The sequence below is a fragment of the Alosa sapidissima genome, chromosome 1, assembly GCF_018492685.1.
Source record: "Alosa sapidissima isolate fAloSap1 chromosome 1, fAloSap1.pri, whole genome shotgun sequence".
NCBI classification, from domain to species: domain Eukaryota; kingdom Metazoa; phylum Chordata; class Actinopteri; order Clupeiformes; family Clupeidae; genus Alosa; species Alosa sapidissima.
In genome coordinates this window covers 37,609,602-37,636,614 of record NC_055957.1, presented here as the reverse complement: position 1 = coordinate 37,636,614, position 27,013 = coordinate 37,609,602, and the positions used below count along the sequence as shown (strand labels likewise).

The 27,013-nt window shown below is 40.5% G+C and overlaps 1 protein-coding gene across 1 annotated transcript; it reads left to right on the top strand.

Moving 5' to 3' along the window:
- Positions 1-357: 357 nt before the first annotated feature.
- On the top strand, positions 358-26,195 carry LOC121684940 (phospholipid scramblase 1-like). The gene is made up of 10 exons (XM_042065143.1): positions 358-492; positions 19,699-19,724; positions 19,903-19,971; positions 20,087-20,169; positions 23,952-23,994; positions 24,128-24,348; positions 24,434-24,595; positions 24,807-24,968; positions 25,066-25,121; positions 25,215-26,195. Exons 2-9 carry the CDS (start codon positions 19,712-19,714, stop codon positions 25,096-25,098), a joined length of 786 nt encoding a protein of 261 aa, XP_041921077.1. The 5' UTR covers positions 358-492; positions 19,699-19,711; the 3' UTR covers positions 25,099-25,121; positions 25,215-26,195.
- Positions 26,196-27,013: the final 818 nt, after the last annotated feature.

Genomic DNA, 27,013 nt, shown 5'->3' with positions numbered 1-27,013 from the left:
TTTTATACAATTTTTAATGTTAAATGTTTCAAATCTATTATGCGGCTTGCCTTTTTGACCTACCCATGTCAAAACACATCTGGTGAACTTGGATTACTGCTCTATCAAAAGCTGAAGCCGCATAATAGATTGAAATCTTTTATTAGCATAAAAAAATCATAAAATCAAAACATGGGTTTTTGGACAAAATAAGGTTTGTGTAATATAGGCAGGCCTTGTTCAAACACATTAAAGTTGGTTTGACACAAACTCGACCCTCATAGTCAGTGCTAAATAGATTTTTCGAATGTGTCGAATATCCAACTTCCAATATAAAACCAACTTTACCACGGTTCAAGACGAATCCCCTATTATTACTAACTGTGTGTAGGGTGATACTATCTGGGTGTTGCCTCTAGCAACCGGTTCATCATATGACTATTTCCTGCAAGTGCTAACGTTAGTTTGGCATCAGTTTCATTTCAGGAAGACGACAGATTGGCTTTACAAGTGGTAAGTTTGTTTTGTTTTATAGACGATTTTACATATTGGCCTTTCATTAGGCTACTTTGACTCCACAGGTTCATAAGTAAACCAAACTATTCACAGCCTGGTTTTGGTGCTGATCTTTATCAAAATGACAGGTTATAACGTTTGGCAATCACTGAATATGCATTGCAAAACATGTATTTATTAGCTTCCTGGCAGTCGGTGATTATGTCGTAGCTTCATATTTTGAAGTTGTAGGCTAGCACTACTGTGTGTAATCTACTGTAGCTCTAGAGATTTGTCGAGTGAAGAGTTTCTGGCTGTTACTTGCTTCGAGTTCTTAAAGGTGGAGTACAATCCGCACGCAGGAAGTTTTTTTTATATAAATATGTAGGCTACAGTAAATAACGTCACTTATATTTGATACAATTAGGATCAAACAAAACACGCCAGAGTGGTAGATCACCCTACCTTCAGTATTCCCACAGAAACTCAAGGCTACGTAGGCTAAGTTTTAAGGTTTCGTTTATGGCCATTACAGGCTGTCTGAGTGTGCTCACGGAATTGGCATAGGTGGTCGAGGAGATTGCTGAATGTGACAAACAATGTTATGAGCTTGAAATCGCGTAAAATCGCAGACTGCACAAAGCAACACCAAAGAACTTTTCCTCTGTCGCATGCACACTATTTGTTTATCCAGCAACGGCTTTGCAAATAACGGTGTCCATAAAGGTAGAATATGTTGCATGAAATTACGATGTATTGCGACATTTTTCAAGTCAAATTTGTAGTTTCTTATGTCTCATTCTATCGAACTACAGATCCGCTACCCGATCTGGCAAACTTACATAGTGCGTATAGCCGATATGGGCCGCGAAGCGAATGCTGAAGTGCCGTTCACCCTGTTACGAGTTGATGAACCACGGAAACAATTTTGGAAACATTATTTTAAGGTACAAAACTCTTTGGTGTTGCTTTAACGCTTTATAGCCCCATGAAATGCATCTCCCAGATGAATAAATGTAAACCTATGGGTCATTCCGTGTCAAATCACCCAGTGGCTGACAGGTCACCCTCCAAAAAAAAAAAAAAAAAAATCACAGGTGTTTGTAGACCAAACCTATGCATAAATCGTTAATAGTATATTTGTATCACTAATGGTTCCAAAACTACAGCCCTTTGAAGCAAGGGCGTAGGTTTGGTCTCAGCTTTGGTGGGGACACATCCCCAAACTCACATCCCCAACTCCTGTTGTCACTATACCAACATTATTGTTTCAATAGGCTACCAATAGTAAGTGAAGAATCTCAATTTTGATACTTTTGGGATTTTTTAACATTTGATTTGGTTTGTGTGATTTGTGAGATCATTCATATCAGTGGCAATCATAGAATTTGATTGACCCTCCACACACACACACACACACACACACACACACACACACAGAAAGTGATGGTTGTCATAGGTTTCTATTTCTAATTCAACTTTATATTGTTAATTATTTATAGTATTTTATGATCTGCATAATTATTAATAGCTAAACATATTTAGTAATTTGAATACATCACATTGATATTTAAATTATTAGGCTACACTTGTCTTTAATCTCATCATTTGTGGTATGTAGGCACTTTAACGTGAACGCAATTAGCTTTCAGTCTCACGGTTTTAGGCTAGTGAAAAATAGTTTTCGCAAGGATATGTGGATTCAACATCATGTTTGCTATGTCATCATGTTTGCTATGTCATAAAATAAATAAATAAAATAAATGTTCAAAAAACTAACAAGTCAAAGAAAATGTTTCTGGGATGAGATCAAGAGATATCTGGTGTCTCGCAATGTTCACTTCATGATGTTTTATAAACAAAGTTCGGGTGGAGCCTTCGGGATGATTGACAGCAATTAACTCACCCACTGCCGCCGCAGGGTAGGCCTATTTAAGCCGACCTCCTTTTCCATACGTCACACGCTCCGACGTTCGCGAAATCATTCAGTCTGCGTATCGTTCGCATTGACAAGACAGCTCTCATGGAACTGGAAATCCACCCAGCGCCAGCAAGGCGTTGACCCTACCCACTGGACAGTGGCTCGCATCCGCAGCACTCTCCATTCCCGCGGCATCGCGTTCCGTATGTCGGATAGGAAGTTCCATCTCCTCCGCCTTCTAACGCAGTCGGATAACCCGGTCTTTTCGCCCTCCCGCTCCCTCACTTTGTTTTCCTCCCCAGACCAGGAAGCAAGCTGCTCCTTCTGGCATCCCGACGCGGTTCCTTCCGCCGGCCATTCAGCCGGACGAAGCACACACCACCAGCCACCTCGCGAACCGGGCACGCCGACAGCACTTTCCGGCACCACACGCTTCAGAGCGTATCATTCCGCTGTTTCAGCCACAGCCACAGCCACTGCCACGTCAGCGGCTCAGGCCCATTCCCGCCGCATCTCCGCCGTATTTCCGGGTCCAGCCCCACTCTTCCAGACGGCCCCGGTAGCGACAGCGTCGCTACTCTCCCCCACTCCTTCTTTCCCTCCCCCATCCACCTCCCCTAGCCAGGACTCGGTCCAGGCCTGCCCCACCTCCAGTCGTTCCGACGACTGCTCCCTCCCTCCCCCCTCTCCCCCCTCCCCTTTCCATTCCGGGAGCCACGTCTGTACAGCACGCCTCAACTCACGAAGCGTCAGCTCGAAGAGTCACCTCACTAGCTCCCCATCTCTCTTAGGAGTTAGCGAGCACCTGGTCTCAGTCGGCGCCGATAGCGACAGCGTCGCTACTCCCCCCTAACCCTCTTTCCTTCCCCGTCCCACTTCCCGCGACCCTGTCCCAGGTTGCTCCCCTTCCGGTCGCGTCAGCGACCGCTCCCTCCCTCCCCCCTTTTCTCCCTTCCCATCTCTTCCCCGGCTCCGCGCTAGACCAGCCCGCAGCAGCGGGTCATCAGCACTCCGCGAGTGCTTCGGACCACGACGTCCCGTTCCGGCAGCAAAACTATTCTTTAGCCACAGCACAGGCCCTGCCACCGCCTCCTCACGCTGCAGCATTCGAACCACCACCCGTCACAGCGTCCACCAGGAACCTCATCTTGTCAGGTGCAGACGTAGACCTTTCTACCATTCTTCCCTCCCTTCCTATTCCCTCTCATAACCGGGATCTAGTTTGCGGCGAACTGGTTTTTCTCTAAAAAATTCTGGCCCAGCATCAAAAACCCTGTCATTTCCCGAGTTCACCGTAGCTTTTACCAACTACACAGAAGTCGTCTGTTTCGTGTTCTCCAGTCGACGCAAATGACTAAGCTAAATGACTACCTGGCCACCATCGCCGGCCTAGCCGTATCCTACGGTGGAGCTCATTTTCATACGTAGGCTACCACCGGCTGTTTTCAGCAAAATGCGCTGCCAGAGTCGGCCTCTGGAACTAAAACCCCTACTGGGGCGCGCTCGATATGGAGCTCCATAACCGCGTTTTCCTAGGACTTAAGCCATCTTGTCCCCTCTGCAATAGCCCCAGTCACGGCGCGGTCGAGTGTCCACTAGTCAACTCATTCCCCAGGGCCGCCCTTTCATCTCGCATCTCCTAAACTGCGCTCAGCAACCCCATCTCTCGAAGACGTCGTATCTCTAGATGCCCAGTGTCTGGCCGATATCAAACTCTGGAGGATGTTTTAGACGAATGGAATGGTCTGTGCACGTTCTACGACGACTGCCAATCATCTCCAGAAGAGCTCCAGTTGTACACCGACGCAGCCCCCTCAACAGGCTTCGGAGGCTTTTTCAAAGGGCGCTGGTTTGCATCCCCGTGGCCACTAGAGTTCAGAGAGCTAACAACTGGAAACGAATCGTCAGCCGTGTTCGAACTCTACCCCGTAGCCATCACGGCCCTACCTGGGGGAATGAGTGGACCTCCAAGAGTGTGATAATCCACAGCGACAACGAAGCCGTAGTGCACGTCATTAATAACTCGAGCTCAAAATCGCCTGCGCTTTCCCCTCTTATTAGGCGTCTAATCTGGATAGCAGCCAGCTACCAGCTTATTATAAGAGCCGCGCACGTCCCCGGTTGCCACAATGGAATTGCCGACTCTCTCTCTCGTCTTAAATTCCAGAGATTCAGAAGCTCGGCTCCAGAGGCGGACCCGTACCCTACTCCACTCCCCAGCTTTTCGGAGACCATCTTCCCATAAACCACCCCCTCAGCTATCTTCAGCCCATCACGGCCGACCTAGCCCTTCAAGCCCTCGCACCCAGGACCATGCAGTCCCACTGGACTGCTTGGTCGTGCTTCAAACAGTTCCACGCAAAGCACTCACTACCATTTCCCAGTTTCGATGCAGTCACCATATCATCTTTATCACCCACGCCCACACTCCACTCGGGATCAAAGTCTCTTCCATTAGAGTCTACCTAGCTGGCATTCATTTCTTCTACAAACGCCCCCACGGCTCCGAATGCCCCTTCTCCGACACCAGGATAGGCTTGTTAATTAAAGGTATCCGTAGGCAACATCCAGTCCCCCAAGACTCCCGCCTTCCCATTACCTCAAGCATTCTCGCCACCTGCCTCGCTACCCTTCGCAAGGGTTCATGTCACCGCATTCCGATTCCACCATCTCCGTTATGTTTCTACTGGCCTTTTTGGGCTGCTGAGATGTAGCGAGTTTACATGCCCTTCGTCTCTCTTCGTTCCCGATGTCCACCCGTGCATCGCAGATCTAGAGCAGCTAGACCAAGACACCATTCGATCTACCATCAAACAGAGTAAAACCGATCAGTCCCGAAAAGGACACTCCATATCCATTTAACTCCGCCTCAGATCTTCAGCCTTTCCAATACCTATCTCACTACATCTCATATCGGTCAGCTCAAGCTTCGTCTACTAGCCCGCCCTTCGTGTCAGACGAAGGGCTACCCATCACTCGCCACAGATTCCAGACACTCTTAAAAACCATTCTAGTCAAATCTGGTTTTCCCGCGGATCGCTACTCCGCACACTCCTTCAGGATAGGAGCTGCCACAACAGCTGCGCTCAACGGCTTATCGGAGCAACAAATTAAAATACTGGGCCGTTGGTCCTCGGATGCCTACCAGTCTTACATCCGCTCCAATCTAGCGGATTTACGACTCGCTCAGCAAGCACTTATGTAGTTGGTAGCGGCCTTTCTCTGAGATCTTTTGGGGTGCAAGCGGTCATCGCTCTATCGCGATATCCGCTCCAGGCACTCCAGGACCACGGACAGCTACCTTGCCAAACACGCACTTCTCCCATACATTCTAGTCTAGCTGAAGCAATCATATAGAAGGGCGAACTAGTGAAATGATGTTTTATAAACAAAGTTCGGGTGGAGCCTTCGGGATGATTGACAGCAATTAACTCACCCACTGCCGCCGCAGGGTAGGCCTATTTAAGCCGACCTCCTTTTCCATACGTCACACGCTCCGACGTTCGCGAAATCATCCCCCCTCCTCCCCCTACTCCTCCATTTCACCAATTGCCCTGTTACTCATCCTCCTTACACAGGGGGGTGCAAGCGGTCATCGCTCTATCGCGATATCCGCTCCAGGCACTCCAGGACCACGGACAGCTACCTTGCCAAACACGCACTTCTCCCATACATTCTAGTCTAGCTGAAGCAATCATATAGAAGGGCGAACTAGTGAATATGAGTATGGAAATGCACCATAGTTTATCTTTTATTTCTTTGCATTGCGCAGGCTACATTCACAAATACATTAGCCTACATAAACAGAATAGGAACAGGAAAATGTCTTGGATCCATTGTTTATTGCGACTGCAAGATTGGTAGCCCCATAAACAGTCAGTGATGGTGAGTTATATTCTGTGATATGCGACTATCCGTGCATCCTGGGTAATATCCTAACAGCTAATGCTATTTTACACAGTAAAATGAAAGCCTGGTCACCAGTTGCCAGTTTGTATGGCTAGTTATTTTGCCTACTTAGACTCTGCATAATGAAAAAGCGTATTATGTCCCCTTTCTTCTTTTTGGGTGGCATAACTGATCTAGATAGATAGATAGATAGATAGATAGCCTACTTTATTGATACCCAAGGGAAAATTCAAGCTACAAATCTACAAACCACAAAAAGGGGCAAACATGTACATATGAAGGGCAAAGGGAATATCCAAATGCTTTACTCTGGCCTTTTATGGGGTATGTGTTGGCAGTAACTTACCTTTGTCATTGACACACCCGCTCGCTTGGCTGCCAGTGCAAAGTAGCCTGTGCTTTGACACTCTCCGTGCGTATAGCGTGCGTGTCAGATAACTTTCCCCCTCCCCCTCGGTTTTTCATTCAATCAAATGACGTTTCTTGTACCGTCGTGCTGGCTGTCGGAATGATCAGCAGCAATGAGTTCGCTAAAATATTGGTGGGGACAATTTTGTCATCTTAAAATGTTGACTAGGACTAGTCCTTAGCGTCCCGTCCTAAATCTACGCCCATGCTTTGAAGTTTCATCCTTCAAATCCTTTTTGTTCAACTTCCAACATTATTGGCTCTTTTGGTATTTCACACACATTAGTGAAACTATGTGAATAGAAGTATATTTTCCTGTTAAATTAAAATATCCAATCAAATCAGGTGTATCTTGTGTAATTCCATGCATTAACTTTGGTTGTTATCATTATCATATTGTCAGAGCATTTTTTTAAAATTGGGCTTGATTTTCAAAAAGCCCATTTCCATCTTCTCATTTCACCACGTGGACAGTTAACAGGATTTTTTTTTAAATTTTACCATATATCATTCTGTATGTGAGGATTATCTGCCCAAAATGTGGGTTTGTTGCTGAGTTTCTTTATTGAGATTTTTGAAAAATATTGTCTATAAATCCACTGAATTTGTACTTTATTTGCAGTACCACTTTGCACCACATGTGGTTCTCTTTTAATACAATGGAAGTCAATGGAAGAGAGAGTCACTTGTTTGCTGCACATATCCAATCTAAACACACAGCTTATGGTTCATAGTTGAATTGGTCCAAATAATTATTGCAACATGAACAACATACTACTCATACATAAATCTTATTTAGATAAAATAAACTGATCAAGTAAATTATACACATATACGACTGACTAGTCATACATGCAGCAAGAGGATTTAGCATAATTGCCATCTTGTAACGAATTTTCAACACCAGCTTCAACCTATTGCCTAGTGCCTATGTGAGAACTTTAATAACTAGACTGCATTTCCGGCGGGAACTGCGAAAGTGTGCTTGCCCTGGTCCGGTCACCAACGTGAGCAGACAGTGACATATGTTATGCTGAACCTGGCTTGATCCAAGCATTCTAACAGTGCCTTTCAGTGTTGGAGCAGTGGCAATACCTCAAAAGCTCTATTCAACTATTGCCTTGCGGGGTGAATGCGGTTCATTGAATTTTACCTGTGGCCTGCCTTCGAATTCGAATGACACCACAAAACATTGTGAATTGGTCTTATTAGGAGTCCTTGCTTAAGCTGTCACAGACTCAGGCGCTACTTTTAGGGCTAAAATGCTTCCTGAATTACTCTTAGAAAAAAAAATAGGCGTCCTAAAGTTACGAGTGACGAAGTTACGAGTACAAGCATCTCATATCAAATGACCATGGCATTACGCTAAGCAACATAAATCCCATAACGTTACAGCAACATCTCCTCCCTATGTCCTAGCTAGCTAGCTTCTAGCCACACAAGAAATGAATGATGTTAAAATCTCCGCTTAGCATTCTAATAACATAAGGGGCACATTTATGTGGACCACTACAACATGACTCATTATGTCTGTAAAGTTAACTGTATAAAACACTTACTTTCATAAAGGAAGCACACCATCCAGCATGTATACACATGGAAACCAATATTTTAGGTACTTGGCCACGAACTCAAAACGTGTCTCTCTGAAGCTCTGTTCTAGAATCTTTGCTCTGAAGTCTGTTCCCGTTGCTAGGCAACATCAAATAAACAAAATGAGAGTCTTTTCAAGGTATATAAAGTGTACGTGTGATTACGAATGGATGTGTGCAGTTTGCAATTAGAATAAACAAGAAATAACATTTCCAATAATTTCCCATGATAAATTACATAATATTTGCACCTTCCTTACTTGTGAAGCTCACACCGTATTTCAAGTACACTAGTGAAATGTAATACAACGTTGCCACCTAGCGTTCAGATGTAGGCTATTTAACATTAACGTAACATTGCTGGCTTATTCTTTCGTCAACTCCATGCTTTTAGGAAAACAATCTTTTTATCATAGTTCCCTCGTCAATGAGCGATTACCAGCTCGTTTTTGTAACAGAGATAGCTGTTTATTGTCCCTAGGTTTACAGAAACACTTATTCATATTACAGTTTTTTTCAATCGCTAACAAGCGCTTACCCATACTTCAGATACTTTTTCTAAACTCTTAACACCTACAAAACACAACTGGCCAAATGGATAATTTTCTTTTCAAAAACACATTTTGTTAAATATACTACTAACACATCTTTCTCTGCACACACTAACTTTACCAAAACACTGGAAATCTGACTCAAAATTAAATTATTCTGTTAAAGAATAACACTTGTTTTCACTTCACAAGGTACATGCAGTCAATCAAAGTACACCAGGTTTCACAATACTGGCTATTTTTGACATTACAAAAACGGCATAGACTTTTATGTTTCAGTTTTAAAGGTATTTGCATGCCATTTTTACACTAAATTTCTTTGTTGGGAACTGTATGTCTACATGTTATGTTCAAAAGCATTCCAGTAAAAAGCAAATCAGTTTTTTTTCCCTTTATACTGTTTACTACAGGAGGTACAGTAGAAATACTGTTTACAGTATAATATAACAGAAAAGGTTTTACAGTATTGCTTACAGTGAACAAAATATCCATGAAACACACAAGAGCATTCTGAACAAAAAAACAACGGCAAAAAAGGCAGATAAAAAGGGGGGGGGGGGGGGGGAACTAAAAAAATTTAAAATAAGCACAAAATTACTGTATCTAATCTCTGCGATCTTCAGGGTTAGGCCACATGTTTTCATCAACATCGCATTGATTACATGGTCAATGATAGTGGCACGAATTTCATTACTGACAACTGTTCTTGCAGTCTTTGGAATGCCACCACCATGCATTCTAATACTTCTACCCTGCCCTCTCTTTGGGCCTGCTCTTCTCCCTGACCCTGCTCCTCTCACTGCTCCTGCACCTCTCACTGCATCTCTCACTGCTCCTGCTCCTCTCACTGCTCCTGCATCTCTCACTGCATCTCTCACTGCTCCTGCACCTCCCACTGCACCTCTCACTGGGCCTGCTCTTCTCCCTGGCCCCCCTGCTCTTCCTCTTCCTCATCCAGACATTACAGTGTTTGTCTTTTTCTTTTTCTGTTTCTTCCTCAAAGTCCTCCTTTTCATGTCAATGTAATAGGGAAAAAAACCCCTACCACTGAGTCTAAGCCAGACTGGAATCAGCTGTGGTTGGCCCAATTTACCCAACATAAATCAGTTGTGTGTCAATTATTCAATTGTTTGTTTATTATTAGCTGAGATATATTGTTTTTGAACTGATATCATTGCAGAAGCAGAAGTTTTTATACTGTATCTAAGGTTTGGAATATTGTCTTTGCTATTGTGGGATGTTGTGTGTTAACATTCGTAAATACTGCAAAAACAATCCATAATTTTGTTGGGAGGTATAGCTTGTCTGTTAAGAAAATGTAAGCATTGTGGAAATGAGTTCACTGACTGCATATCGTGTGCAAACGACATGAAATGTATGAATGGTATGGCCACAAAAGACCGATGCTGTGCTAATTGTATTTAGAGTTTTGAAAATGTGACAACTGGTTGGACAAACGCTTGTTAGCGACTGAAAAAAACTGTAATACGTAGCCTATGGAGTGCTGCCGACCACTGTTCATTACATGGCCCAGAATGCCTTGCATGTCTTTACAACAAAACAACACAGTAAAACCTAAATGCCCGTAAACATATGCATTTGCATACTTGTAACATTTTTAATAATACTCTCCCATCATGATATTTAACAATAATGAAAAATTTAATTTGAATACCGTCAATGTGAAAATAACTGTACTACGTCAGCAATAAAAAGCTAATGTTCTCCTCACAATTTCAGTTTGTAAGTCCATACTATCCCATGGCACTCAGTGATAAAAACAGAATCAATGTATCACCTTTTGTTCAAAAGTTATGATAAATTTATTAGACCTTTGCAGACGGCACGAAACATTCCGTTTTTTCATACTTGATGCCCTTGTGAGACAAAAAGGCTTATTGTGTGGCCATGCTACATGACAGAGATAAGATATACCCACCATTGTAATCAGGAGAACTAGCCCTTTAAAATGGTACATATCATAGTTAATAAGTTTGAGGGTAACACACATTGTTTTTAAACAATACCTTCAAAATTCAACATCAAAAAACACGAAAATATCAATTTGTCAAGATGAATCTTACTTTTCACCTAATGTCTATTGTAGATATAGTGTGTGAAAGATAGACAGTGTTGTGTTCTCCTCAGTGAAAAAAACATAATCAATTTATCACCTTTGGTTCAGAAGTTATGATATATTTACTCATAACTGCAAGTCGCAGTAACAAGTAGAAGTTTTAAAGAGTAGGATGTTTTCCTTTCCTGGTTTGACATCTGACCAAAAATACACAGATATAATGGTCATGTAACAAATATAAGATGTTTTACCATAAAAACAAGATGCATAGCTAAATATAGGATGTCTTACTGTACTCTGAGGAGGCAAAATCAATTGTGGGGAGGAAAGATAAAGGCTGAAATAAAGACTAGGCAGGTGGTAACTGCTTCTCCGTGTGCTTCATTCTACTATGAAAACAAGAATAAGAGACACTGGCACATGTGTTAGGTTTACGAAAGAAGAAATAAATCATTTTATTTAGATAAGTCTTTAACAATTTCATTAAATAATCAGGAACAACAACTTCAGGTAAATAACATAAACATATGTTTACAAACAAGCAGTAACTATTAGAACTACAAGAATGACAAGACAACAGTATAACAAAGATCAACAAAATACTTTAACATGATGAACAAAGCATCAATTCACATTCACACATATAAACAATTAAAACATTAGAAGAAATTCAATACATTTAACAACCATACAGCATATATTTCGATACAATATATAATTATCGATATCATTTGCCCTACACATAAGGTGATACACTATCGCCGCATTCACACCAGATCTGTGGTGTGTGTGTTGTCACAGCTGTGGCGTGTGTGTGTGTGTCCATCTAAGCCTAGCAGACGATGAGGTGTAAATGCTACTGGAGTTGGTGTTCCTGTCTGTGTTAGAAGGATAGGCAAAGTGTATGCTTTCTACCTGACATGGGACTTGACCAAGCTCAAAATAAAGAAATTGTCAGATAAGAAAATTAGAAATTGAATTACAAATCTAAGCAAACTATTATCACTATAATCCCTGTCATTATTGTTATAAGCAACACTCTTATCACAACCAGAAATGTGCATACGCCCAGTTGGGCGAACACACACACACACACACACACACAAACATCCTTACCCATCTGAGGATGATGGGAGATTACTCTCCTCCTCTAGCACATCATTGTCTTCCTCTTCATCCAGAAACTACCCGTCCATGCCATCGTGGTCCTTGGGGTCATGTTTGCCATCAGCAGTCGGCTGCTTTCACTTCAGTTGCACGTACTTCTCTCCCTCCATCTAAAATAACAAAAAATCACAGGTCTGATAGTGAATAGGTTGTTTAGTTTTATTTTACATTACTTCCACATAATCTTAATCACCACCAACCATGACTCTTTTCACTAAAAGTATTTTTGTCACTAAAGGACTCCAATATTGCTTGGAGAGGTTACATTAGTCTCAGAGCTCACTATAAGTGTTATTGCCTTGGCTAAACTATACATAGCATACCAGCTTACAAGCAAACATTGATTCATGAACATGAGTCAGGAGATATGACAGAAAACATCTAAACAGCGTATGCATACACATACACACCGTACATAGGCTACTGCAGTTGCGTAAAGACAAAACACCCCCTTAGAAAATGATATGTCGACGAGTAGGCTTGGGTGTATGAGCTCCCATCATCCCAACCAAAAACCTCATAATTGTAGCAGCCAACTTTACAGCCTAAAAGTTAAACAATACTAAGACACATTTCTAACAAATCTTCAGTCATGTATTGATGAAAACAGCAGTCAATGAATAAAATCCTTACGTTACACCATCGGTGATCAACACACTCACGTCGGTAACATAACATTAACGTTGTCATTCATGTCAGATGTTTCTATCTAAGTAAGCTAAGCAACTTGGCTACAAACAACTGTAAATTGTGCTATACATATTACGAAGGAATGAAAGGTTTATTTGACAATAAAATACCGATTAGGTGTACTTGACATAAAGTTGCCAGTCATGAAGCAGGGGAGTGAACTTTATCACGACTACGCGTCAAGGACATGTTGCAGCCTCTCCTGATGCTAACGTTACCTAACTTAGCTAGTTTTCTGTATCATCAGATGACAAGCAAGCAATCGTTCAAAATAGAACAAATCGTTAAAGTTTCAGTCCTAGTAGGTCTGTAATCTTGGTTGACATATAGTAACCCCCAAAAATGACTGAAAATAATGAGTTTACTAAAGATTACGGTGTGCTAAAATACAAGCTGTCATATCAGCTGACACGCACACGCATTATGTTACGGCCATGCATACAAGGTGTAATTACCAGGAAAAATAACTTTTAAAAACGATTTTGAAGTAATAACATGGATAACAAGTAGTAATAACATGAAAAGACTTGTTTTTACCTCAGATGATCAAGTAGTTTCTCCTTTGGACGACGTGAAGATCAACGATGCATATTTCTTCCTGCTGTTTTTCCTCTAGTGGAGGGAGACGTCAACTCTTGATTTTTCCTTCACGTAGTAAAAGTAATTCGCGCCACAAATCCCTTAACTAATCATATTGCCAGAAAGCCTATGATGTGACGTTTTTGAGGAAGTTTTCATTGATAAAATTGGTTGGGGTATGGCGGAGTTATTAGACTGAACGTCATCGGTACTGGGGTACCGAAATTAGAACGTGCGTCTGCAAAGGGTTAAACTATCTACATTCAGCTTTTAAACAGTATACTTTTAAACTATCAACTTTTATTAAGCTATGCAACCACCATGTCTATCCTAGCATCCCCGTAGTAACCATCTCTGTATTATCTGTTTTAACTATACATGATATTTTACATCACAACTTTAGCATTTTCATGCACTGGTAATTCCTTGGAATTGCATTTCTAGTTTGATATGAGATTCTTGTACTCGTAACTTCGTCACTCGTAACTTTAGGACTCCTATTTTTTTTTACTAAGAGTAATTCAGGAAACATTTTAGCCATAAAAGTAGCGCCTGAGTCTGTGACAGCTTAAACGAGAACTCCTAATAAGACCGATTCACAAACAATGTTTTGTGGTGGCATTTCACGTCGCGATGTTTTGAAATGCGTCTAACAATCACAAGGGAACAATTTTGCATTGTAGGCATAACTAAGGGATGCAGTAACACCACCAACAACCAAAACTAGCCTACTCATTGTTTACATGTACATTAAATGTAACGTTTCATTGTGAATCAAATTAAAAGATTCTCCTCTTTGCAAACGTTGGCATAGGCATATGGTGACAGATTAATTTAATAATGTTGCTGCGTGAATCACGGTAAGCGCGAATGAAGTGGCCACTTCTTAATGGGACTCACTGTATGGAAGTAGGCTAAGTAAAATAGAGATGTTTTAAATAAGATAAAGTTAGGATAAGGAAATATAGTGCAATGTAGACAGTAGTATACAGTTGATTTACAGAAGGTGGTTTAGAGTAATATGAATTAAATATAAATATGTGCAGTGTATTAGCAGTTATCTCATACAATAAGTAGAATAATGTGTGTAGATGTAGCAGTAACATTATAATAGTAGAAATAATAATATAGATATATGCAGTGTATTAACAGAATATAATAAAACAGAATAAATATGGATATTCAATATGACAAATATATAACAGATATGTACATAACATACAACTATGTGCAGTTTGGAAACAGTGTCATTGTAGTGCAGAAACAACATTATAAAAGTAGTAAGAATAAGTCTATGTGCAGAATGAATAGTATAAAGATCAGTAGAATAACTATGTATAAATGTAATTACAGTAGGTCTATGTACATTTGTAAATAAATAGAAAACTATGGGTGAGAGGGATAAATTAATTTTATTTAATCGTAAAAGTAAATTGCATTCAATTAAATTGCGATTAAAAATCTTTCCAGTAGGCTTTAATGTCACGCAAAAAGTACAACCAAAGCTAAGCTTGATCACCTAGAACGTCTAAAGAACCAGAACTTGAGTGTAGTTTTTTGCTGGGTCCCAGGCCATGTTGGTCTGAGGGGAAATGAGAAAGCGGACAGTGCTGCTAAGCAAGCCCTCAATGAAGAAGTCACAGAATGTCAAATCCCTGCCCCAGACCTTAAACCTATACTGAACTCTTACATCTCAGATAAGTGGCAATCTGAATGGGATTAATGTACCAACAACAAGCAAGGAATGTGAATTTTGGCACATTTTCATGATCCACTGGGTCGTTATGGGCCACACAAAATACGGTGTTGCTAAAATTACTCCTATTGTGGCTATTGGAGACATGCGTTCATGAGTATCCAGCTACATTCAATGAGTTAAGTAAAATACATTCACACACACAAAAAACATCACTAATGTTGTGGACATTCCTTTATTCTGAGATACATTAATAGGCTCTCAAAACAATCCCAAACAGACATAAGGTCTTTATAGAGCAAATCCATATAGATTATTTGTCAAATAAACCAGTAAAACAGAATTAGGGGGTGGAATATATAACATTCACACTCATAGCTCATATTTTTAAAATAAATCAGTGAAAAAGTATCCTGACAAACAAGCAGCATTTTAATGCCTTAGTCATATTTCATAATTTCACATTTTTCTCTAGGTTACCTGATAGCCCAGTTTGAGAGGTGCAAGACGCGTGACATTATTTATTTGTGCAGCCAATCACTGCTGTTGTTTTATTTTATTGATTTGATTTTAGTCATAGAAGCTAAATTCGAAGGCAGGCCACAGGTAAAATCCAACGAACCGCATTCACCCCGCAAGGCAATAGTTGAATAGAGCTTTTGAGGTATTGCCACTGCTCCAACACTGAAAGGCACTGTTAGAATGCTTGGATCAAGCCAGGTTCAGCATAGCGTATGTCACTGTCTGCTCACGTTGGTGACCGGACCAGGGCAAGCACACTTTCGCAGTTCCCACCGGAAATGCAGTCTAGTTATCATTATTATTATTATTATTATTATTAGCCTCTGTTATACAGCGGGGAAAATAAGTATTGAACACGTCAACATTTTTTTCAGTAATACTTCCAATGAGGCTATTTGCATGAAATTTTCACCAGACATTAGTATTAACTCAGATAATCCACCCATATAAAAAAATTCAAACATTAAAGTCCATAGGTAGAGTTATGTGCAATAAAGTGGAATGACACAGGAAAAAAGTATTAAACACGCCTGCTGAAATGTCTTAAATACTTTGTGGAAAAGCCTTTATTCGTAATGACAGCTTTAAAGGTGCCATGTGTAATGTCCGCCAAAAAATCAATTCATACTCCACATTCCATAAAAGATGGGGGCAGTATACCTCCAGAAAGTGAGTTGGTCTACCCTAGAGTAACAACCGAGACACGTGTATTGCAGTTTGGCTGGTTATGTTGCCCGCATACCGCCTCCCATGGCCGAAACTGGTATTATGACACCTGTCGGGCTGTGGCTAGTAATTTAGCATGCTAATTCAGGTTGATATCTCTGCAGCACTATACCTTGTCATTTTTTAAATGACATCATCGCCCTAATTTCTTCTCATTCTTTTGATGAGTGTAGTTCATTTTTTGGATATTTTTACCTCAATTCTTACACATGGCACCTTTAAGGCATTTCCTGTATGATGAAACTAATCAGTCACAGTATTCTGGTGTGAGTTTGGCACATTCTTTTAAACAGATAGTCCTTTAATATTGAAGATTTCAGGAGTCCCTGTTGTGAATCCTGATCTTTAGTTAACTTCCAAAACTGTTCAATTGAATTGAAGTCAGGGCCTTGATTTCCTTTCTCTGAAACCAATTGAGAGTTTCCTTTACTGAATGGTTTGGATCATTGTCCTGCTGGAAGGTCTAGCCATGTCTCATCCTCATCATCCTGGTGGATGTAAAGTTTCTCCCAGAACAAAATGACTCCATTCATCATTCCTTCAACTGTATGAAGTCTGCTAGTACCATGAGATGAAAAACAGCCCACACCATGATGCCACCACCTCCAAACCTCACTGTTGGTATGGTATTTTTAGGGTGATGCACAGTGCCATTTCTCTTCCAAATATGGTGTGTAGTATGACATCCGAAAAGTTACATTTTCAACCACAATACATTCTCTCAGTATTTCATAGGATTGTTCAAATGTTGTGTAGCAAACTTTCAACGAGCTTTGACATGTTTTTCTTCAGCAATAGAGTCATGCGGGATGAGCGTGCATAGAGGCCATGGCGGTGGAGTGCATTACCTACCCATCATGAAATGTTTCTTGTGTGACACCTTGCTAACAAAAAACATTTTTATAGCCCACCAGTATGTACTAACCCAGCTTATATCAATTTGTACAGATAGGAGGGATAATTTCTCTAACTACTTATAGATTCCAGTTTGTTCCTTGCCATTGTTTGCGTTTGTGTACTGCTTTTTCTTAGCGTGTTCAATACTTTTTCCCTGTTCCATTCCACTTTTTTACTCATAACACTACTTTTAGACATTAATGTTTGGATTTTTATATATGTGTGGATTACCTAAGTTAATACTCATGTCCGGTGAAAATTTCATGCGAATAGCATCACTGGAAGAATACTTACTGAAAAAAATGTTGACGTGTTCAATACTTATTTTCCCCGCTGTAATCTTTGTCAAAACTTTGTATGTTGGCAATGTGAGACGTGGGCCTGCTTTTCTTTGCAGAGATCTTTAATTCTTGGCTTAATTTTAGATTATAGCCTCAGGTCATCCTCGATCTGTGCGCGGCTGCGATTAGCTGCGATATTTGAAAAACCTGCCTCACACAGGTATGTCAATGCAAAAGGAAGGAGAATTTTTAAGGCTACGTTGGAGAGTTGGGGGTGTTCCTGCATCACTGCTATCTAGAAGGATGCAAGATGACAGGTGGTGAAGAGGTGCTTTAACCTACTGTCACTCTTCAGCTCAATAAGCTGTTCCTGCATTTGCAGCGACAGCTCATTTGCTGTGCAGATAAATGGATCCCGAACCCACAAAAATGAGCGGTAGTCCTCCTTGAAATAGGATGCAAACTGGTTCATCAGCGCAGACAGGTGATCTAGAGCTGATTGGAGGAGAGAGGAGAAATCAGTGCCACGTGCATCATTGATGAACTCAGCAAGGCTCAGGAACATTTCACAGTTTCCGTTATTGATGCGGTCATGCCAGAGGGCAAGTTTTTGAATGAACGCATCCACTCTGTCAAATATATCGACCAAATACGACAGAGAAGCTAACCACAGTGTCGTCGAGGTGCTTCGCCAGTTCTGATTTAATTTCAGTTAAAAACAATTTGACTTCTTCGCGCAGCTCATACAAGCGCTGTAACACTCTCCCTCTGGAAGGCCAGTGCACCTCTGTGTGCAACAGGATTTTGTAATGCCCCGAGCCCTCTCTTGACAGAGGACACCAAACAATTGTGAGTTTAATTGACGGGACTTAATAAAATTCATGATCTGACAGAATGCCTTGTACCCTGCACTGGCTTCCAGTAAGTCACAGAATTGACTTTAAAGCACTATTGCTTGTTTATAAATCAGTAAATGGAGCAGGACCTAAATACCTATCAGACATGCTTCAGCAGAACACTCCTCTCAGGTCCCAGGTGAAAAACCTGTTAGTAAAAGAAGTAGAAGCTCAGCTCTGGAACCAACTTTCGGATGACATCAAAAAGGCCCCAACTGTAGCCGGTTTTATAGACTTAAGAAGACCAAACTGTTCTCAAATGCTTTCTGCGAACTGCACCGAGTTACAAATTCTGAATCTGCCTTGATAATTATTCTACCTTGTATTTTATGCCTTTGTTTTTGCTTACTAATTATTCTTTATTTTGAAATGATTTTACCTTGTGTTTTTTTATGTTTTCTTTTTGTTATGATCTTTACCTTTTGAACTATTCTTTGACTATTGCCCTTCTATGCTTTTATTTGTTATTATTGTTTGGTTTTGTTTATGTAAAGCACATTGAATGACCTCTGTGTATGAAATGTGCTATATAAATAAACTAGGCTAGGGATAATACTGTTTAAGATATGAATGTTCAAACATGGCCTCCAAGATAAGGCCTTTTAGAGTGTAAACAATTAAGGGCAAAAAGTCTATGGAAACAACAATAGAATTGAACAAAAATATTTTACAGGTTTTAGTTATGGAACCTAAACATTGTGTAGACAAACTTTGAAGAAAATCGGAGTCGGTGCTGCAACCATTTTCCTGGATTTTGTCTGATTTGAATGGCCCACCAACATTATTGAGTGGTTTCAGTTTCTCTCGCCAAATGCGCATATGCATGCATTGAATGAACGCTCATACCACCACTTAATTGTATTGTATTGTATACAATATGTAATTGTAAGGCAACATGATAGTTCAACTTTATTCTCAAAATTTCGAGTTTAATGTTGACATGTCTAGTTTAATCTCGTCATGGCAAAAATATTTGTGGCCCTAATACTCCATTGTAGGCTATCTATGAATAAATCGTTACATTTCTCGTTGCTGTGCCATTTTATTTTATGAAATCTTGCCAATGTAGTAACCGTTTTAGAAATTATTAGGCCTGTTATTATACCAACAATAATAGGCTACATATTTGGCCTAGGTCTACATTGTGTCTCAAATGCCGTACTTCTGCACTTAGCCTACAATACCTAATTTGAGTGTCCCTCTCAGTAGGCTACTTCAGTTGTATTTGTCATTTTAAAGGATCAGCACATGTGCAGGGTAATGGAAAAAAAACTTGTTTGTCTGGTTTATTTCCATGTTTCCTATGGATAAGAAACGCTGGCTTCATGGCTGCTGGAGGTAGGCTGAATTTGACAGCTTTCATTTCACTCCTTTCTTTTGTTCTGGGTGTTTTTTCACCTGGATACAATTTATATTGTATCCACTGCCATCATAAATGAGTAGCCTTCAATGGGCTATAGCCTAACCTATTTGCCTGATCTAACAGACTTTACTGGTCTTTCTTTTACTTACATAGGTAATGCCATCAACATTCAACCACAGAGAAACGTTTTCTCAGCCATTCCTGATGGAAAAGTGCCACCTGGTGAGCAAATGCCTAAAGGGGGGGGGGGGGGGGGGAGGGGGGAGGGGGGGGGGGGGGCACTTTCTATAAAATTATGTGGATATAGGTAACTTCTTCAATTCCTTGTCGTCCTCAGATTATGTGCCTCCTCAGATGGGATTGATGCCCAATCCACAGAGACCTGTAAACTGCCCTCCGGGCCTGGAATATCTTACTCAAGTAAGGTGTTTCACCAACACTGTAGGCTATTGCTTTTGATGTGCTCTTTTATTTAGGCTCATATTTGTTCATATACCTTCCCATAGGAAAGCAAAATTTGAAATGAAGTCAAACAGATTTCTTCAAAGGGACCCTTAGCAGAAATAATAAGATATGAATAGATTGAGAAGAAAAATAAAGTATTTTGAGATATTAAAGGAGAATTTCGGTGTGATATTGACATAAAGTGTGTTTAAACATGATACCGAGTGTGAACGTATGTCTCATAGCTCATCTCGGCTTGTCCCCTGCGCTCCGAAATCTGGCGCTAGTTAGCCGATGCTACCAAAAGCTTTTTCAATGGGGGTGCCTCGGGAATCGGCCTAGCCATGCAAATAAATCACTGTTTTAGACCATTTACGAGGCTCAAAGTATCTCCACACTTCATTGGTAGACTTTCGAGGGCCCTGACATTTAAAACGAGACATTGAGAACTTTAAAAAGGACCGGTAGTTTATTTACAAGACGATTTATACAGACAGTACCTTCAGGAAGTTTACCGTTTGCAGGCATCTTGAATTTAGTCACGATAAGTCGAGCGACGAGTACAAATGAACAGGTATGATAAGGGATCAGATTCCAAAAATAATTCTGTGGAAATGCATGGATTCCAGTTGCTGCTACTGGAAGCAACTGGAATCCATGCATTTCCACGGAATTATTTTTGGAATGTGTAATTTTCTGCATTAAAACACATCAAATAAGCCATGTAGACAGTAATTTTCGTTGATCAACCACTGCAGAGCTTGGCCTGGTATATGCTATAGCCCCAAATCGCAAGCAGTGGATTAGCTAAGGGCAGTAAGCTAAACACTTCTCAAATAACATTTTTTAACCAGTAATATTGTTCAAAACAGCACCAAACCTCGTCAGTAGCTTGCTTATGGTCTCTACACATAAAACGAAGCACCAACAACCTAGTTAGGGAACCAGGAGAAGACTGTTAATCCTAAGAAACCGATTGACGCAAAGTGTGTCAAAAAACACACCCTTTCTTCTCTGTTAAATTGCTCCGGAACTGTTCATCACAGCGAGATGAAACCTTTATTGCGTGACAGAGCAGAAGCGGGGCTTTCTAACCAGGCGCGCGGGAACCTATTTTTGACCAGGGGTGCTGAATAACAAAAATAATGGATGTCCGACGATTTCTCCCCTCCTGGACATGTTTCGGATTTTGACTGCTAAATACGTCATTTTAGCGCGGTGTGCGGGTGATAGAGAGACGTTTTAGAAAAGTCCTGGGCAGCCACAAATTCCAATGTTCCGCGACAGCAATCCGAAGCCACCTCGCCCACCCTAACCCCACAGAAGCGCACTTGACATCATTAGCCTATTTCAGTATAGCTAAGGAAAATTACTTTCTGATCGTCAAAACCACACCAGAGATGTTTGGCTTTAAATATAGGCTAATAATCATGCTGCAATGATCTCGCAAATAATATCTGAATAGCCTAAAGTGTGTCGTCTCCACAGCAAGTGTCCTAATAATTTATATCTTAGCGACTAGGATAGTGAATGATTTCACTAGCTATACATTTTATTAATTTTGCAAAACTGTAAAACACAATTAAATTTTCTTTCAGCTTATCCATGCTTTTTTGAACGTGTAAATCGCATAGAATATGTAGACCTATATCAACCGTAGATCGCTATCACATAGGCCTAGCTGAAACCACGCTACGGTTCTTACAGTAACTGACTCACGTTCACGTTGATCTCTATAACTGTTCATTTTTAGTAGCCTATATTCGAACCTATCCATAACCCTTTTTTGTTATTTGACTCATCATTTCACATACTAAAATATAAATAATGTCAGACAGCAAATTAGTAATATTTAAACATGTATATAATATTTTTAAAAAATCTATCTCCTGCCAGCAGGGGGTGCGCGCCCTTGTTTCCAACGAGACTACACACAACTCTCGTTTGTATTACTCGTGAACCCGTGATCGCATAGATATGGCAAGCATATCAGATGAAAGAGGAGACACAGTGCTATCCATTGGTACCATGTATATTGATCCTTCGGGCTTATAAAAACAGACGAAGTGACTGCAAAATAATGTCATGTACACAAACCACTGCACACCCATCTCGTTTGAATTACTCGCGGACCCGTAATCGGATATATATGCAACGCATGTCAGATGAAAGAGGAGACTCGGAGCTATCATTTGATACCAAGTACATCCTTCTGGGTTATAAAACAGACAAAGCGACAGCAAAATAATAATTTCATATAGCTGTACTTACCCCACATTTTTGACTGTTTTTGTGGCAAAGCATGTTTATAATCCAACGCTATCGTGTGTTTCTCTATGGCAAAAGCATGTTCATAATCCGGTTTTGAGATCCTAGCAAATTCCTGCATGGCATCCAATTCAAGGCTCACATTGCATCCCAATTTGTTCAACAAAGAAACACCTTTTTGCCTTTACTTTGTTCATGGCAATGCAGTAAAAAGTTGAGAATCATTATGAGTGCGCACACGCAGGCTAACACGCAAACTCGGGTCAAGTCAGGTCAGATCAGTTCGTATCACAGATATGGAGCGCAGAAAGGTCATTTTTCATCACTAAATAAAAAATGGCATTTATTTCCGTAAATCACACACTACATATTTCTGTAAATTGCTCAGCCCCAGAGTATCCCTCCAACATGGCAATTATATTGCCAGATTCAGGACAGTCTGCCCTACACACACATGAAATGCATGTAGAGCTATGAGCTTGCTGTGGTGAGATACATGTCAAAATATAATCATTTTTGTAATACGCTTTTTATATTTTAATTCTTTAAAAATCAAAATAAAATCAATGCTAGTACTAATATGATGACATGATCTGGATAGCCTAGACTCTGCTGAAAAAAACAATATATAATATGTGTGTGTGGCACTTACAATGACCAGAATAAATCCATATGAATAAAGGTAGTGAAAATGCCCTAAAAACAGCTTAGGGTTCTAAGGGTTAACAACATTTACCAACTGTCACGCTATCCGGAGAAATTCTTTGGTCACCTCTATTAACGATTTCCGGCTCCCCCATTGTTTACATGTGTTGAATGGAAGTCAATGGGAGCTGTAAATTGTTAATACATGTGACCAAAGAATTTCTCTGCATAGCGTGACTGCGGTGCTGGTAGATGGACAGTTGGTAAGTGTTCTTAACAGTCTTCTGTAATAAACTCCGGGTTCGCTAACTAGGTTGTTGGTGCTTCGTTTTATGTGTAGGGACCCTAAGCAAGCTACTGACGAGGTCATTAAGGCGTGTGGCACCGGCACGATGGAGGTGGTTTAAAGCACGCGAGGACAGCTGCCTGGGGTAGTGACAGATTAAATATGTCAGTCCAAACCTCAGTCAGCTGTACAGCACAGGCCCTGAGTTCCGGGGATACCATTAGGACCAGCAGCCTTACGATGTGTGTCCTGCTCAGTGCCGCACACACATCAGTGTTATAGTTATTGTTCCTGGTGTGAACGGCCCTTTAATCTGTCCTTATCTTGCTTTATTTCTCCAAACGGTCCCTTAGGAGAAACAGGTGAGATCTAAAAAAAAGACTGTTTATTTCTTGTGATACAAGTAAAAAATCTTTTGAGTAACGTGTCTATTCACTGACACTGTATTTCAGGGGAAAAAAGACATTTTGAAGACAATTTGGAGATTTTTTTTCTTGTTATTTACATGCATATTATGTTGAGGTAACATGGTTTTGTATTGATTTTGTACCTATTACAGATTGATCAGCTTCTTGTTCATCAGAAAGTGGAGTTAGCTGAAGGTAACAACAAGCATTTCTCCCATACATACGTACACACCCACGCTGTCATCAATTTACTGAGCTGTTTCCTCAATTCTGATGTTATGAGTAAATTGGCATTAATTTAAACTTGCCTTTCATTTCTGCCATGCAGCAATATTGGGATGGGAGACCAATAATAAGTATGTGGTGAAGAACATCATGGGTCAGCAGGTGTTCTATGCGGCTGAGGAGAATGACTGCTGTAACAGGCAGTGCTGCGGACCTATGCGCTCCTTCGTCTTACATATTCAGGATAATCACGGCCTTGAAGTGATCACCCTAAAGCGGCCATTGAAGTGCTCCTTGTGCTGCTTTCCCTGCTGTCTCCAGGAGGTGCGGTATGTTTTGTCAGAGAAAGAGAATGACCACTTGTTGGGGTTGTAAGTTAACTATGTTTTTTGTCTTGCATCTCTTACAGCTGGAAGTACAAGCACCACCCGGAAACCCTATTGGATATATCATTCAGAACTGGCATCCCTACCTACCCAAGCTGACCATTCAAAATGAGAAAAGGGAGGACGTCTTGAAAATTGTGGGCCCATGTTGTCCATGCAAATGCTGTGCAGATGTGGATTTTCAGGTAGAACAGCCAAAGTGCATTCATAACACTTTAGTTCCATGTCACCACAGCAAATATTATTTAATCAACTAATCAATCAACCATGACCAGACAATTTAATTTATGTGCATCTTTAGAGAGCCTGTCTTTTATACAATAATCTGCAACACATTATTTATTGTATAACCATTTTAACATCTCAATTCTGCATGACACTTTTATGACTCGTTAGGTTGTGTCTTTGGATGAACTCACACAAGTTGGCAACGTCTCTAAACAATGGACTGGTCTGATGCAAGAAGCCTTCACTGATGCAGACAATTTTGGAATTAAGTTCCCCTTGGACCTGGATGTGAAAATAAAGGCTGTCTTATTTGGGGCCTGTTTTCTCATCGTAAGCAAAGCATATTGCTGACATCAGGCCATTTATACTTGTTTGTCTGGTTTGTGTTTACCTGTACCTAACGTCTTGCCTCTTGCTTATCTTTCAGGATTTCATGTTCTTCGAACATGGCAATCAATAAGAATTTTCCCTATATCAAGCTCTGTAAGTAAGCCTACCATTTGAATGTGAAAAAATGTTTTGTTTGGTTTGGTGCTGACGGTGTGCACATAAAGTGATACATGTTTTCCTTTGTAGGTGGACCTGGGAATGCTGCTTGTGTGACACTAAATGGATGTGTGTGCTGCAAATCTTTGCTTATCGCCAACTCTTTTGTAGAATGGCTGTGTACACTCCACACCCCCAGTTCCTTGTACTGTTCAGCACTGTGGAAGAAATGTACATAAGTAAATGTGTTAATAGCTAAACTTTTTATTTGTTATCGTAGAGCTGATTTTTATATACCCTAATTTAGGACTGAAGTCAAAACATTATTTTAGTTTTTCTTTCCATTTCTTTTATCAGTAACGATGCTATAAACTAATAAAGCAGGTGCCGAATAGCTTTGTTATAAACAGACTGAAACGTTTTTCTTAAGATGCAGGACAGTGATATGATAAGAGCACTAAGTGCATCATCAGAACAGTCCTCATCCTTGGAATGTCTTGCAAGGTTATCATCGGCGAGGCATAAATAAGGGAAACGTACTAGATATACAGACATACTATAAGTTTTCTTGTAGGACGAGTAGGCAAGCCAATCTTTTTTTCCCCCTTCAATTTCAGAACTGCTATGTGTCGGCACCAATTTGTGGTTGTAAGAAAAGTAAAACCTATTGAATAAGTGTATTTCCTATTTCATGTTATGTTCTAAAAACAAACACCTAATAACTCATATTCCAGGGATTGAGCATACTTTCTAAGATATTATATTTACATTTAAGTGCAAAAGTCCCCACCTTTGTTTCCAGTAGTCAGAGCCTGGGCCCACCTACACCCAGTTTTTTTTTTAAACAATGTACTGACGGAATGGGCTAGCAGGTTGTGAGGAGATGATTGCTAAATATGGCAAAACATGTTATGGACTTGAAATAATGATCACTGACTTCACCTTTAATGCATGGTCAGTTTTTACAAATGTTCCTTCATTAATCAAATTAACAAAAATCAACATCACATGAAGAAGATACACTAAGCTCTATCGAATGACTAATAAATGAATATTTTGGTCCTAGAATTACCTAAGATCTCAGCTTGCTTAAGTTGTTTCCTGCTGACCCGTTCAAGGGGAATCCAAGAAGGGCTTAGTGCCACTGACAAGTTTCATTACCTCCCCAACTTGAGAATCCCCTGATCTAACCCCCCTCAAGGTGCATTACAATGTTTATGAGTCTCATTCAACAGTAACACATCATAATTAACATTATTAGATTTTCCAATCACAACATATATCTTTTAGCCTAGAAATCTAGACGCACCATAGTGGCAGCAAATTACATTTGCCAGGGCTAGTCTAGCAACTTGTGAGCTGGAAAAATGAAACTTCTATCGGGCCAATCAAATCGTGTATAGAGACGTTAGGCAGGCTTAACATAATAATTGATGGCAGAGTTGCAACGGTTTGGCTTGAATTTCCCTGCTACTTGAAAACAAAGAAGATGGATGGATGTTGGCGAAGAGCGTGACACGAGCACGACACAAGCTTTGCTAGACAACTAGACAACTAGCATGAAACGCATGGGACTCATAGCGCTGTCCTATTGCCTGCAAAGGGAATTTGAAAGACAACCGATTATCCCGCCCCTCGGACTGAGCACTGCGAACGGTGAGTGCCCAGACCCTATATTTTAATGTGGGTCTGGCTCGTCAGGCTATATATCTTTAACAATACTTTAATTCTCTCTTAAGTCACAATTACTCTGCCAATTTCAATTTGTACTAATTTCTTACCAGCATTGTAACATTTAACTATAAACGATATACTGTATATCCTTCTTATATGCATGTTAATCACAGTATTAATTCTTATCTTTATTTGATGGACATTCTGCCAACCAA

Bases quoted from the DNA above. Each gene is read 5' to 3' on its own strand.
- LOC121684940 (XM_042065143.1), top strand. The intron at 23,995-24,127 runs GTAACAACAAGC...TCTGCCATGCAG, and splicing joins GAAAGTGGAGTTAGCTGAAG to CAATATTGGGATGGGAGACC. The intron at 24,969-25,065 runs GTAAGCAAAGCA...CTTATCTTTCAG, and splicing joins TTGGGGCCTGTTTTCTCATC to GATTTCATGTTCTTCGAACA.